Genomic DNA, 14,508 nt, shown 5'->3' on the forward strand with positions numbered 1-14,508 from the left:
TTATTGCCAATGGTATGTGGAATACATACCTGTGGATATTCCATCGAGTTGACCCACCTGGAGCACACAGAGCCCCAATGTGCATCAAGTGCCTGCAGGCCTGAACTTTGGCATGCGCTGGAGTTTGCAACAGACATCCAGGCATCCTGTAATTTTCCGAAACTACTGGAGACTGCATGTCAGGTTGTGTGGCTGCATTCTGGAGGTTTTGTTGCTTACCACTCAAAACCTCTAGAATTTTCACTACTATCCTCATTCTTCTCTTCTTTCCCTTTCCTCTTTTTCTATTACAACTTAAAGTTAAAAAAAAAGAGAAGTTGTACATGAAATGTATTATGTTGCATATCATGATTAAGATGTATGTACAATGCATAAATAAATTAATAAAATAAAAAAAATAAATAAATAAACTAGATTTATAGATAGACACAAAATGCTGGAGTGACTCAGCAGGTCAGACAGTATCTCTGGAGAAAAGGAATAGGTGAAGATTGGGGTCGAGACCGTTCCTCAGCCTGAAGTAGGGTCTCGACCTGAAGTGTCACCTATTCATTTTCTCCAGAGATGCAGCCTGACCCACTGAGTTACTCCAGCATTTTGTGTCTATCTTCGGTGTAAACTAGCATCTGCAGTTCTTTCCAACATGTCTTGAATCATTTTGTTTATGATTTTTGTTTCAATTAAATAACTGTATGGAGTCTGCATGTGATCTGCCTTCACAATGTTTCTGCTGTTGAGCCAGTTGGGGTCATTCTCTCCCGTTACTTCTGGATTTTCAGTAAACATTGATCTCTCATAACATTCTAGAACTGTTTCTCAAACTGCTGGGGATAGTTTATAAACCCATTTAAGATGTTGCTACACTTGATGATCACAGAAATTGTCTCCCACTGTGAATCTCTTTGTGGCTCAGTACCGTCTTCTCAAATATTCCTGAGGTGAGTAAGTAGCTTTGGACATAAAATGAAACAGGATTCTTTTTACAATGCTTGTGAAGGATGAATGTGCAGCAATACTAGTGGTTTTGTCCCAAGGCATGATGGAGAAGGTCTGCACTGTGCTAAATGATGTAAATGATTGCAAGCAGTGTGGAGTTAGAGCCGAACAATCACACTCTCCCCCACGGGCATAAAATGCAATTGAATTTCAGAAGAAGAACATGATTTACCCCCAATTTATACGGAAAGCAATTCAAAACTGGACAGATTAGACCATCATTTATCAGGTTAGATGGTTATTGTGCAACATACAAGACTCAGAATCATTTCTCCACAAATTTAAATATATTTTCTTCTCCAGCAGATCAGGGCAAGACTTCCTCTTCCCTTCTGCAAAGGTAGAAATGAAGCAAGCCGATGATTTTGTCACAAAATCCCAGCCATTAATTATTTCTTCAACTAGATTTGTATGCTTGAATTACTTTTGGTAATACACTGCCATTAGCCGTGAATGAGAGATAATCCAGGTATGCTGCTAATGGCAGTGTTTGGGTAGATTGGGAGTTGCACAGGGTCCCGACTCTGTTGCATAAGAAGAGATGATGGCCAAAAATAAATATATATGGGAGCTAAAGTAGAAATAGAGAAGGCCTCCACCAGTCCTACTTGCTGTATTCATGTTTGTTTCTGCCACAAACCTTTTACCCGAGGCAATGAATTGCCATCTGAATTATTTCTGCCATTGTAATCTCCTCTATCCCATTAACATTCCAAGTTATCTGGGTTCCTCTAATTCTGATATCTTGATCATCCCAGAACTTAACTACTCCAACGTTGGCTGTCAAGCTTTCAGCTGCTAAGACTTTAATACCATGAAATTCCTCTATAAAACTCTCTGCCTCGCTTTGCTTCTCTATGATCTTTCTAAGACCTTTTTAATATCAACCTGCATCCTGAGCAAAACAATGCTTTGTTTGCCATCGGGAAGAGGTACAGGAGCCAGAAAACTGTAACATGCAGGTCAGGAACAGCTGCTTTCCAAAGCCATCATGCTATTAAACACCACTACCTCCAAATAAGCTCTCAACTACATAGACTTGGGAGCATTAACTTTGTCTTTTTGCACTATTATTATTTGTTTGTTTGTACGTGTATCTATCTATCTATCTATCTATCTATCTATCTATCTATCTATCTATCTATCTATCTATCTATCTATCTATCTATCTATCTATCTATCTATCTATCTATCTATCAAACTGTGTGTGTTTGTGGGTGTCAGATTTGGCCTTTGATTCCTTGGTCCGCCAAAACCACACGCAAAAACTCTGAGATTTTTTCCATTTCACTAGCGAATTCACTTTTACATTCACTCATGCACTCCTCAATACATTTGGACATTTTTATGTACACATTTTTAAATAAAATCCTTCCCCACCCTCCCCCCCCAAGCATCAAGCCAAACATCGGATGACAGAGCCGGCGTGTCAGAAGCGCCGAGGATGCGAGGCCTCACAGTCTCTAATGGGGCCGCTTTAACAGACTTTACCGTCAGCGGCACCCGCGTCCTGCGTTTAACCAAGGCTCTGGGAACTCGCCACCTCATGGGGACAAGGCTTCCAGAGGGAAGGCAGGGACAACTTCGGATCCAGCAGCAGAGTGGCTCTGTTAATGCATTCATTCCACAGTGAGTTCAGTTCGGTAACAACACCCCACCCTCCCCCCTGTCCCTCCCCACCCTCCCCCCCCCCCGTGAAATTTGTAATAGAAATAATCACATATGGTTAAAGTGCACATTGTCAGATGTGAATAAAGCCATTTTTATACGTTTCACCATGTAGAAATTACAGCAGTGTTTAAACATAGTCCCCACATTTCAGGGCACCATAATGTTTGGGACACAGCAATGCCATGTAAATGAAAGTAGTCATGTTTAGTATGCATGCATACAATTACTGCTTGAAGTTTTCGATTTGTGGACATCACCAGTTGCTGGGTGTCTTCTCTGGTGATGCTCTGCCAGGCCTGTATTGCAGCCATCTTTAGCTTATGCATATTTACCTAAAATTTCAGTGAAATTGCTAGTCCAGTTTTCTCTTCATCATATAATGGGCATGCTCAATTCGGTTCAGATCGGGTGATTGATTGACGACCACTGTATATAGCCGCTACGAAACATCTACGAACTCCTACGGACTCGCTACGGACATTCCCCAAGTTCGAATCAAGGGGAAAACTGGGGAGAGTTCGTAAGTAACTCGGGAAAGTAGGACAGGGCCTTAAACATGTTGACCAGCTGAGATGCAGATGAAGTGCAGTCACAATTGCTCTGTGAACTCTGGTGATTCTGAAATTGCAGGTCCATCCAAATATGTTAGCTGAGATAAAAGATGCTCAGTGCACACATTAGATGGAACAGAAATGTTTTATTGATTGTGGGATAGTGAAAATATTGATATCTGTTTTGCTTGTTTAAAACCTGCTGTGGTACTATAGTGACTTGCACTGATGAGAATACACAGCTTCTGATGGGCTGTGGGGTAAGAATTATAGTTCCCACGACCTTCCTATTTATAGGCTGTTGAGCCGGAGATTAGTCTGGTGCTAACTTCTGATACAATCTCTCCCTTTGAGAAATGCTTAACTATACTCAATGCAATCAGTGTACAAGAATATTGCTCTCAACATAAGTTTAGTTTAGTTTAGTTTAGAGATACAGCGTGGGAACATGCCCAACAAATCCGCGCTGACCAGCGATTCCCATACACCATACACTAACACCATTGTACACACTCAGGACAATTTACAATCTTATGGAGGGCACTGTATATAGCGGACCTAAGCGAGGATCCGCCAGGGGACCTATGCGAGGATCCTATTTGTTGATTTTAGCTCTGCATTCAACACCATTGTGCCAGAGCTACTGCACTCCAAACTTTCTAAGTTGACTGTGCCTGAACCTCTCTGTCAGTGGATCACCAACTTCCTGACAGACAGGAAGCAGCATGTGAGGCTGGGAAAGTACATCTCGGACCCGCATACATTCAGCATTGGAGCACCGCAAGGCTGCGTACTCTCTCCTCTCCTCTACTCACCTCTACACCAACGATTGCACCTCCACAGACACCTCTGTCAAGCTTCTCAAGTTTGCGGACGACACAACCCTAATTGGACTGATCCAGGATCGGGAGGAATCCGCCTACAGACAGGAAGTGTCACAGCTGGCGTCCTGGTGCCGTAGCAACAACCTAGAGCTCAATGCGCTTAAGACAGTGGAATTGATTGTAGACTTTAGGAGAACTCCCCCTCCCTTCACCCCACTCACCATCAACAACACCACAGTCACATCTGTGGAGTCTTTTATGTTCCTGGGAACCATCATCTGCAAGGACCTTAAGTGGGGGGCTACCATCGACTCCACAGTCAAAAAGGCACAACAAAGGATGTACTTCCTGCGGCAGCTGAGGAAGCACAATCTGCCACAGGCAATGATGATCCAACTCTACACGGCCATCGTAGAGTCTGTTCTCACCTTCTCCATCATGATCTGGTTTGGCTCAGCCACCAAGCACGACACCTGGAGGCTGCAGCAAATCGTCCGATCAGCATAGAAGGTTATTGGCTGCAACCTTCCCTCTATTGATGAACTGTACACTGCAAGGGCCAGGAAGCGAGCGGGCAAGATCATCTCTGACCCCTCTCACCCTGGCCACAAACTCGTTGAATCACTTCCCTCTGGAAGGCGACTCCGGACTGTCAAAGCTGCCACAGCCAGACATAAAAACAGTTTTAATCCATGAGTAGTTGCTCTACTCAACAGCCAAATATCTGTAGCCTCCCTTTGATCTGGTATTTTGTTGGTTTACGTGCTTGATCAATGGTGTTTTATCATTAATGTTTTATTATTATGAATGTTTAGTGTTTTCTGAGTCATTCGTAACTGTCACTGTATGTCATGTTGTTACTTGTGGGTGGAGCACCAAGGCAAATTCCTTGTATGTGAATACTTGGCCAATAAACTTACTTACTTACTTACTTACTTTACTGAAACCAATTTACCTACAAACCTGTATGTCTTTGGAATGTATGAGGAAACTGGAGCGCACAGGGAAATTCAACGTGGTCACGTACAAACTCCGTACAGACAGCATCTGTAGTCAGGAACATACTCGGGTCTCTGGCGCTTTAAGGCAGAAACTCTACCGCTGTGCCACTATTAAGGTTAAAGCAGTTTCAAAGCTTACAGGAATAGACATTAACTGCTGAAGAAGCTGCAGTCTTTTTTACCTGGATTTGTTACACTGTGAAGGAATAGTATTTTTGCCACTTCATTTGTCTTTAATTAATTTGTTGTTCAGCTCCAAACATCTTTCATGAGGGGCACATAATGCCCACATATATGTGAACATTGCGGGTTATGGGAGACCAGGCAGGAAAGCTGAATTGATTGGATAAATCCGCTGAAGCCACTTGATGGTCAATAGACAATAGGCGCAGGAGTAGGTCATTCAGCCCTTCGAGCCAGCACCACCATTCAATATGATCATGGCTGATCATCCCACCATGTCTTTGTTTGTCCTACAGTAAATAATTCATCAATTTGAAGTGTTAACAAGATATTTCCAGTATTTTCGGTTTCTATTAAAGATTCACACCAGTGCATACTATTTTCTTCATTGCTTTTGCAGTCTTGATCTCCCTTGACACAGAATATTATTAAGCAAACAAAATACTAACCACAATTCTATTTGTCTGCATTTTTCACAAAAGTGGTAAAGGGGAATTGCATAATCCAAGGTTAAATCATGCTCAGCATGTTTTATTTCATCAGGGAAAAAGGCCAAGGCTATTTTCAGTTGAATTGAGATTGATGGAGTTGGGTAGTCTATAGAAGGACACATAACACTCAAACAGTCCCGTCAGCCCACTGAGTTCAGAGTAACCATCAAGCATCTATTTACATTTATTCTCCACCAGTCCCATTTTATTCTCCCCACATTTCCACCGACAGCCTGCAGATTCCTTCACTCACATGTGGACTAGGGAACAATTAACATGCCAGCCTCCACATCTTTGGGATTTAGAAAGAAACTGGAATACCTGGAAGAAACTGGGTTTCCAGAAGAAACTGGAATACCTGGACTGGTGCACACGTAACAACTTGTCACTAAACACCTCCAAGACCAAGGAGCTGATTATTGACTTCAGGAGGTCCCATAATGGAGAATACGTCCCAATCTCCATTTACGGGGAAAGTGTGGAGAGAGTGTCCAGCTTTAAGTTTCTGGGCACTCACATTTCAGAGGACCTCACATGGTCCACCAGCACCGCTGCACTGGTCAAGAAGGCACAGCAATGACTGTTCTTCCTGAGGACATTAAAAAAGACTGATCTGCCCCAACAGCTGCTGACAACGTTCTACCCGCTGCACCACAGAGAGCATACTAACGTATGGCATCTCTGTGTGGTATCTCAGCTGCACGGAGGCGGAGAGGAGAGCTCTTCAGCGTGTCGTCCACAGAGCGCAGAGGATCCTTGGGACACAGCTACCAGCCTTGGAGGGCATCTACCACACACGGTACCTCAGGAAGGCCGTCAGCATCCATAAAGACTCATCACACCCCTGTAACGGACTGTTTGAACTACTTCCCTCCGGCAGACGTTACAAGGCCTTCTACGCCCGAACCTCCAGACTCAGAAACAGCTTTATTCCAAGAGCTATAGCGGCTCTGAACCGGCCCTGCTGAATGCCCCCCATCCCCCCTGGACTGTCTCCCTCGTATGGTCACGACACACAGCTTATTTATTTATTTTACTTTTCTTTTTCATCGGTTGGAGCTGCATACTAAATCTCGTTGCACTGACGTGCAATGACAATAAAATATATTATTAATATTATTATTATTAAACCCACAGTTACAGAGAAAACAGGCAGACTCTACAGGTACACCCCAGAGAAAAAGATTGAACCTGACAGCAGCTCTGGTAGTAGTGCTAAGGTGCTGTCTTGTTATGAGGCAGAATAGAAGGAAAAGAGCTGATATTTACTGCAGTAAATATTAAAAGAAAAATAAGTCTTGACCACAAGTGGGCAACCATATTGAGAATGATATTTCTATCCTTGCTAATCCCCGGTTCAGCTTTCTTAATCCTCTAATTAAAACAAACATCAAATAGGACCAGATCTTGAGTGAAAATCTCAGCAAAATATTCAATTATCATACTGAGAAAACAGCCTCAGAAACATTCAGACTTTTGCTTTCATTTTAGTCATTAAAAATGATCTGCACTAATGATCTGCATTCATTTATTGATGTTTGTATTGAAATATCCATTCTCCTTTCAGTGAGGATGTAAATGCTTGATGGAAGAATGACTTCAAATTAGTTCCTAATAAGAAAATGCCACCTTGTTTAAATGCATTGCCATGTACATCCTTGTGGTCCCTGACCTCTGGTGAAATTAACAAACAGGGGTTCAAAGAATTATGTATAGAGAGTGTAAATAGCTCATTCTAAGCTGCCCCCCCCAATCTAATTTCAGTCAAAAATCACTGTCAAGCACTTGCGCATCTAAACTTTATTTTGACAAAACACAATTACAGTTCCACTACTATACCTCACCACCGCGGGTTCGATCCTCGTATCTGCCTGATGACAGGTTTGCAAGGATATGAACAGTAGAACCGTTGAAATGAGGGAAATCAACATTCATGCCACTGGGTTGTAAGCTGCCCAAGCAAAATATGAGGTGTTATTCTTATACTTTGCGTGTGGCTTCACTCTGACAGTGGAGGAGGCCGAGGACAGAAAGGTCAGTTTGGGAATGGAAATATATTTTAATTAATTTTATTGTCATGTGCTGAGGTACAGTGAAAAGCTTTTTGTAGTGTGCTATCCGGTCAGTGGAAAGACTATACATGTTTACAATCGAGCCCTCCACAGTGTACAGATGCAGGATAAAAGGAACAATGTATAGAGCAAGATAAAGTCCAGTAAAATCCAATTGAAGATAATCCAATAAGGCTAATCCTGTTGAATTCCTGGTGCATGGTACCCACCTGGAAACATAGACATAGAAACATAGAAAATAGGTGCAGGAGTAGGCCATTCGGCCCTTCGAGCCTGCACCGCCATTCAATATGATCATGGCTGATCATCCAACTCAGTATCCTGTACATGTCTTCTCTCCATACTCCCTGATCCCTTTAGCCACAAGGGCCACATCTAACTCTCTCTTAAATATAGCCAATGAACTGGCCTCAACTACCTTCTGTGGCAGAGAATTCCAGAGATTCACCACTCTCTGTGTGAAAAATGTTTTCCTCATCTCGGTCCTAAAATATTTCCCCCTTATCCTTAAACTGTGACCCCTTGTTCTGGACTTCCCCAACATCGGGAACAATCTTCCTGCATCTAGCCTGTCCAACCCCTTAAGAATTTTGTAAGTTTCTATAAGATCCCCCCTCAATCTTCTAAATTCTAGCGAGTACAAGCCGAGTCTATCCAGTCTTTCTTCATGTGAAAGTCCTGACATCCCAGGAATTAGTCTGGTGAACCTTCTCTGTACTCCCTCTATGGCAAGAATGTCTTTTCTCAGATTAGGAGACCAAAACTGTACGCAATACTCCAGGTGTCGTCTCACCAAGACCCTGTACAACTGCAGTAGAACCTCGCTGCTCCTATACTCAAATCCTTTTGCTATGAATGCTAACATACCATTTGCTTTCTTCACTGCCTGCTGCACCTGCATGCCTACTTTTAATGACTGGTGCACCATGACACCCAGGTCTCGTTGCATCTCCCCTTTTCCTAATCGGCCACCATTCAGATAATAGTCTACTTTCCTGTTTTTGCCACCAAAGTGGATAACCTCACATTTATCCACATTATACTGCATCTGCCATGCATTTGCCCACTCACCCAACCTATCCAAGTCACCTTGCAGCCTCCTAGCATCCTCCTCACAGCTAACACTGCCCCCCAGCTTTGTGTCATCCGCAAACTTGGAGATGTTGCATTCAATTCCCTCGTCCAAATCATTAATATATATTGTAAATAGCTGGGGTCCCAGCACTGCGCCTTGCGGTACCCCACTAGTCACTGCCTGCCATTGTGAAAAGGACCCGTTTACTCCTATCCTTTGCTTCCTGTCTGCCAGCCAGTTCTCTATCCACATAAATACTGAACCCCCAATACCGTGTGCTTTAAGTTTGTATACTAATCTCTTATGTGGGACCTTGTCGAAAGCCTTCTGAAAGTCCAGATATAACACATCCACTGGTTCTCCCTTATCCACTCTACTAGTTACATCCTCGAAAAATTCTATACGATTCATCTTATTGATAGTGGTGGATTCAGTGGTGAGAATGTCATTGAATATCAGGATGTTATAATTGGATTTTCTCTATTTAGGTCTCATCATTGCCTGTTAACATTTTGAACATTGAATTAGTGAGAATTTCGAGCCAAGGTTTTCCATAAGTGTTATGGGTAAAGCCAAGTGCAAGGGATCCTGGATGTCAAGCGATATCGAGAGTTGGCCAAAGATGGAAAAGAAAGCGAATGACAGGTGTAGAATTCCGGCAACCGGATGTCCATTAGGAGTACAGAAACTGTCAAAGGGATAATTTCAAAATATACATGATGAGAGTAAGGGAGAGCAGCCAAGATTTCGGAAAATTCCCAAACTATTTTATAGGTATATTTAGGACAAGAGGATCAGAGGGGAATCATGGTCGATGGGGATTTCAATATGGCCTTTGACAAAGTCCTGTATGGGAGATTGGTTCAACACATTAGAAGCTGTGCGATTCAGGGCAAAGTCGCAAACTGGATCCTAAAATTGACTCATTAATAGGAGGGTGAAAGTGGAAGGTTGTTTCTGTGATTGGATGCCTGTGATCAGCAGTGTACCACAAGAATCTTTGTTGTTTGCCATGTACATTAACAATTTGATTGTATATTTGGGATGTAGCATTGGTAATTTCACAGCTAGCATGACAATTGAGGATGCTGTTGATTAATAACAGGGAAATCTTAGCATACAGAGTCAAGAAGCCCGTATCCATATTATATAACTAGAGCCAGGATTTTGCCATAAATGCCATGTGCCTTTTCATGCCTTTTTTGATGATTACTGGAAGATAATGCCTTTTTCACGATTGTGTGCCTAAATCAGCCTTTTTTGCCATTTAACGTAACTTACAAGAAAATTTGCACCACCGGGGTGAAACCCGGCTGTGTGGGTGTTAAGTAGTGATTGGAGAGGGGTGCGTGGGAAAGGGTCCAGTCATTGCAAACTGGAGTCATGCTTTAAGTAGGTGTGAAGTGGTGATTGGGGAAGAGTAGGTGGGGAAGGGTCCAGTCTTTTCAAACTGGAGTCAAGCTGTGAGCAAGTGTGAAGTGTTGGTTGTGGTTACCAGGGTTAAGTTTCTGTTTATCGAAACTGCAGTAGAACTCGTTCAGGTCGTTGGACAGCTGACGATTGTCCAAGGAGCGGGGGGTTTTCCTCTTGCAGCTTGTGATTTCTTGCAAGACCTTCCACACTGAAGAAGAGTAATTTGCTGAGAAATTGCTCTTCAACTTCTCAGAGTACCTTTCCTTGGCAGCTCTGATTCCTCTTCTTAGCTTGTACTTTGCCTGCCTGTAGAGGTCTGCATCCCCACTCCTGTAGGATCTACCCCTGCAAGCATCAAAATCCCTAAAGTCAAGTCAACGCCTTGTAAAAAACTGAACAATTTTGTGAGAGTGTACGGGAGTGATATATTCTCTACAGACAACTGTCTGCTGTTTTGCTACGCATGTGAGAAAGCAGTGAATCATGAGAAAAAATATTTCATCTGCATGCATGTACAGACAGTTAAACACAAGTTGGTGGCAGAGGAACAGAAAGTAGGAAATACGCAAGCTTGTCTCCTCACAACATTTACTGCTGGCTCCAATCGCAAATCTGAGTTTTTGAGTGATCTGTGCAACGCATTCATTGATGCTGGAATTCCACTATGGAAATTGGAAAACAAATCTCTCAGAGTTTTTTAAGGAAAGACACAGAGGAACATATACCAAGCGAGTCATCATTACAGAAAAATTATGTTGACAACAACTTCAACATTGTGTGCAGAAAATTAGAGATGAAGTTGCATGCAACAAAATATGGATCTCAATAGACGAGATAACTGATGCTGTGGGGAGATTTGTTGCCAATGTGGTCATTGGTACACTGGAGGCAGGTCAACCATCAAAGGAGTATTTCATGACATTGGAAGTATTGGAGAAGTCAAAGGGCTGAACTATTGCTCAGTTGTTTACATCTTCACTAGCTGTACTTTGTACTTAAACTTCCTGGCGATATAGGTGAAGACATACAAGGAAAATGTGAGTGGGTGATTTTAGCTAACAAAGATCTTGAAGAAATACAAAACATAGCTAAAATTCTCAAAGCTAGTTGTAATGCACAAGATATCGACATGAATGTAGAGTTTGTAGCTTGTTTCAGGTATGCACCAGTGACCTCAGCTGGGGTAGAAAGAAGTTTTTCACAACTGTAGCATATTCTGTCTGACAGACGGCAGTTTAACACCAGATAATTTGAGAAAATGGTGGTAGTTATGTGCAACCAGGCAACTTTGGTCATTTAATGTAGTATACCTTTATAATTATCATTTTGAACCATATTTTGGTGGTGGAAATACATGCCTTTTTTGTCAACAAATGCCTTTTTCGTGCCTTTTTTGTAATTTTATTATGCCCTTTTGCCTGCCTATTTCAGATATTTTTAGCGCCTAAACATCCTGGCTCTATATATAACCCTATGTCTCTAAATTTAAATGAGTTTAACTAGATATCATGTTTTGGCACAACATTGTTCCTGCGCTGTACTGTTATATGTTCGATGTTTTCTGAGTGTACAAAGTCAACAACTTTCCCAAATCAGAGTGAATTTCTTCCATTTCTCAGGTATAATAGAGGGTTAAAAATGAGCAATGTAGCAGCATGATGTTCCACACCCAAATATTCCCTGAAATCTATTACTGCCATCATTTTGGAAGGACTCTTTAAGGCTTTTAATATCTGGCTACTGCAGGCTTAAAGTGATTAATGTGGGGGAAAAGTGGTGAAAGCTACTGCACCACACGATTTTGCATCAATCATTTTCTGGCAAACATGCCAGTAAACATCCCCAGCGCTGGCTGCACTGTATTCATTTTCATTGCTGGGTCTATCATTCGGATTACTGCAAATTCCATTGTTACTTCATTGTATGAGAGAGGAGAAAGCATTCACTGCCAAGGTTAACATCCTGGAGACCTGGAGGCAGTGCTTCAATAACAGAAGGAAAGAAGATCGTAGTCACCATATATATTTGTCACTTTGAACTTGGACATGGAGATATTTACTACTCGCATGATGTTAGGTTGACGCTGTATGTTACTCATGAGTGGCCATTGCCAGCAGAACTTCAGTTTTCATGGTCCTGATGTCCATGAGTATGTTCTTGACCTGTGCATGAACTGTTAGCCTGTGCACAGGTGGCAGAAGTCAAGACATGATCCAGCCAGCTGGGTGACAATGTAAGGCAGGGAGAAATTCAAAAACGTAAGAAAACAAAATGAGAGTGGGTAAAGAAATTGCTTTGAAATGCCGCTGACTATACCATGTCTTCCAGGTGGAGATCGCGATCGAATGACCACCAATCATGAAACGTACCTCCTCATGGCCACTGCACAGAACGACATGGAAGACTGGGTGAAGACTATTCGCAGGGTGATCTGGGCACCCTTCGGTGGAGGTAAGCTGCGATTTTGTGACGGTTTCGTGCTGATAATTATTTTAGGCTAAACTGTTTGTTTTAGTCTCATATTCCCAGAATAACACATGTATCATGTTTGATAAGAAGTGAGGTTCAAGATTGGAGCCATGGGATCAAGAGGTCCCCATTTATGAAAACTTCACTACAGCCATATAACCATATAACAATTACAGCACGGAAACAGGCCATCTCAGCCCTTCAAGTCCATGCCGAACACTTATTTTCCCCTAGTCCCATCCACCTGCACACAGACCATAACCCTCCATTCCTTTCCCGTCCATATACCTATCCAATTTATTTTTAAATGATAAAATCGAACCTGCCTCCACCACTTCCACTGGAAGCTCATTCCACACAGCTACCACTCTCTGAGTAAAGAAGTTCCCCCTCATGTTACCCCTAAACTTCTGTCCCTTAATTCTCAAGTCATGTCCTCTTGTTTGAATCTTCCCTACTCTCAATGGGAAAAGCTTATCCATGTCAACTCTGTCTATCCCTCTGTAAAGACCTCTATCAAGTCCCCCCTTAACCTTCTGCGCTCCAAAGAATAAAGACCTAATTGTTCAACCTTTCTCTGTAACTTAGTTGCTGAAACCCAGGCCACATTCTAGTAAATCTCCTCTGTACTCTCTCTATTTTGTTGACATCCTTCCTATAATTAGGCGACCAAAATTGTACACCATGCTCCAGAATTGGTCTCACCAATGCCTTGTACAATTTTAACATTACATCCCAACTTCTATACTCAATGCTCTGATTTATAAAGGCCAGCACACCAAAAGCTTTCTTTACCACTACATGGAGTCCATGCTCTGTTAACCCAAGTCATTATGTCATAATAGTGTACACTTAGTGTGCCAACTGGCACTATTCCACCTTGCTCCCACAATGGATTTGTCAGTGATATAAATATATGTGGTGCAAATCAGTTGTACTTCCTTTATAATATTGTGCCATTATGTGCTTAAAGCTGATGGGTTAAAAATTATTCAGCAATGTATATGTTTCTGAAGTGCTAAGACATAAACTTGAGACCTGTAAGTGGTTAGAAGGTGCAATGGCTTCAAATGACAAGATTAATCACAGTGGGAAATTGTACATTGGTCCGCTGTCCATCTGAAGTTCATCATCATTGGTGATAGATCAGGTATCTACAAACAAAATAAACTGCAGATGCTAACTGCTGTCGGAAAAATATAAACTGCTGTTGGAACTCAGCAGGTCAGGTAACATCTATGGAGAGAAAGGAATTGTCAACATTTTCAGTCAAGACCCTACATCAGGAGTGAGAGTGGAGAGGGATGGCAGAGGAGAAGGCAGAGGACAAGTGCCCAAGGTCCTGGAGATGATCGGTGGACTGGAGAAAAGTGGCAATGGTGTGCAGAGGGAGTCAGATGAGGGTCGGTGGGTGGAGTAGGAAGGCAGAGGTAGTGTGTGATGAGTGAATGCAGATAAGGGAAAAGAAGGTAAACCAGAGAGGCAGATGGAGCCAAGTGGTGGGCTGGAGGGTGAAAGTGGAAACAGAGACCCGGGTTTGACCCCGACTACGGGTGCTGTCGGTCCGTAGTTTGTACGTTCTCCCTGTGACCTGCGTGGATTTTTTCTGATATCTTCAGTTTCCTCCCACACTCCAAAGACGTACTAGTGTAAATGTAAATGTAAAATTGTCCCTAGTGTGTGTAGGATAGTGTTGATGTGCGGGAAACGCTGGTCGGCATGGACTCGGTGAGCCGAAGGGCCCGTTTCCATGCTGTATCTC

The 14,508-nt window shown here is 42.5% G+C and overlaps 1 protein-coding gene across 5 annotated transcripts in view; it reads left to right on the forward strand.

Moving 5' to 3' along the window:
• Nucleotides 1-14,508, forward strand: part of arhgap24 (Rho GTPase activating protein 24) — a 472,936-nt gene that overhangs the window by 400,591 nt on the left and 57,837 nt on the right. For all 5 annotated transcript variants that reach the window (XM_033024174.1, XM_033024165.1, XM_033024156.1 and 2 more), the window contains one exon: nt 12,606-12,728. In XM_033024174.1, the coding sequence (XP_032880065.1) occupies nt 12,606-12,728 (123 nt within the window). The remainder of the gene's footprint in view (nt 1-12,605; nt 12,729-14,508) is intronic.

Source organism: Amblyraja radiata, chromosome 1, assembly GCF_010909765.2.
Source record: "Amblyraja radiata isolate CabotCenter1 chromosome 1, sAmbRad1.1.pri, whole genome shotgun sequence".
NCBI classification, from domain to species: domain Eukaryota; kingdom Metazoa; phylum Chordata; class Chondrichthyes; order Rajiformes; family Rajidae; genus Amblyraja; species Amblyraja radiata.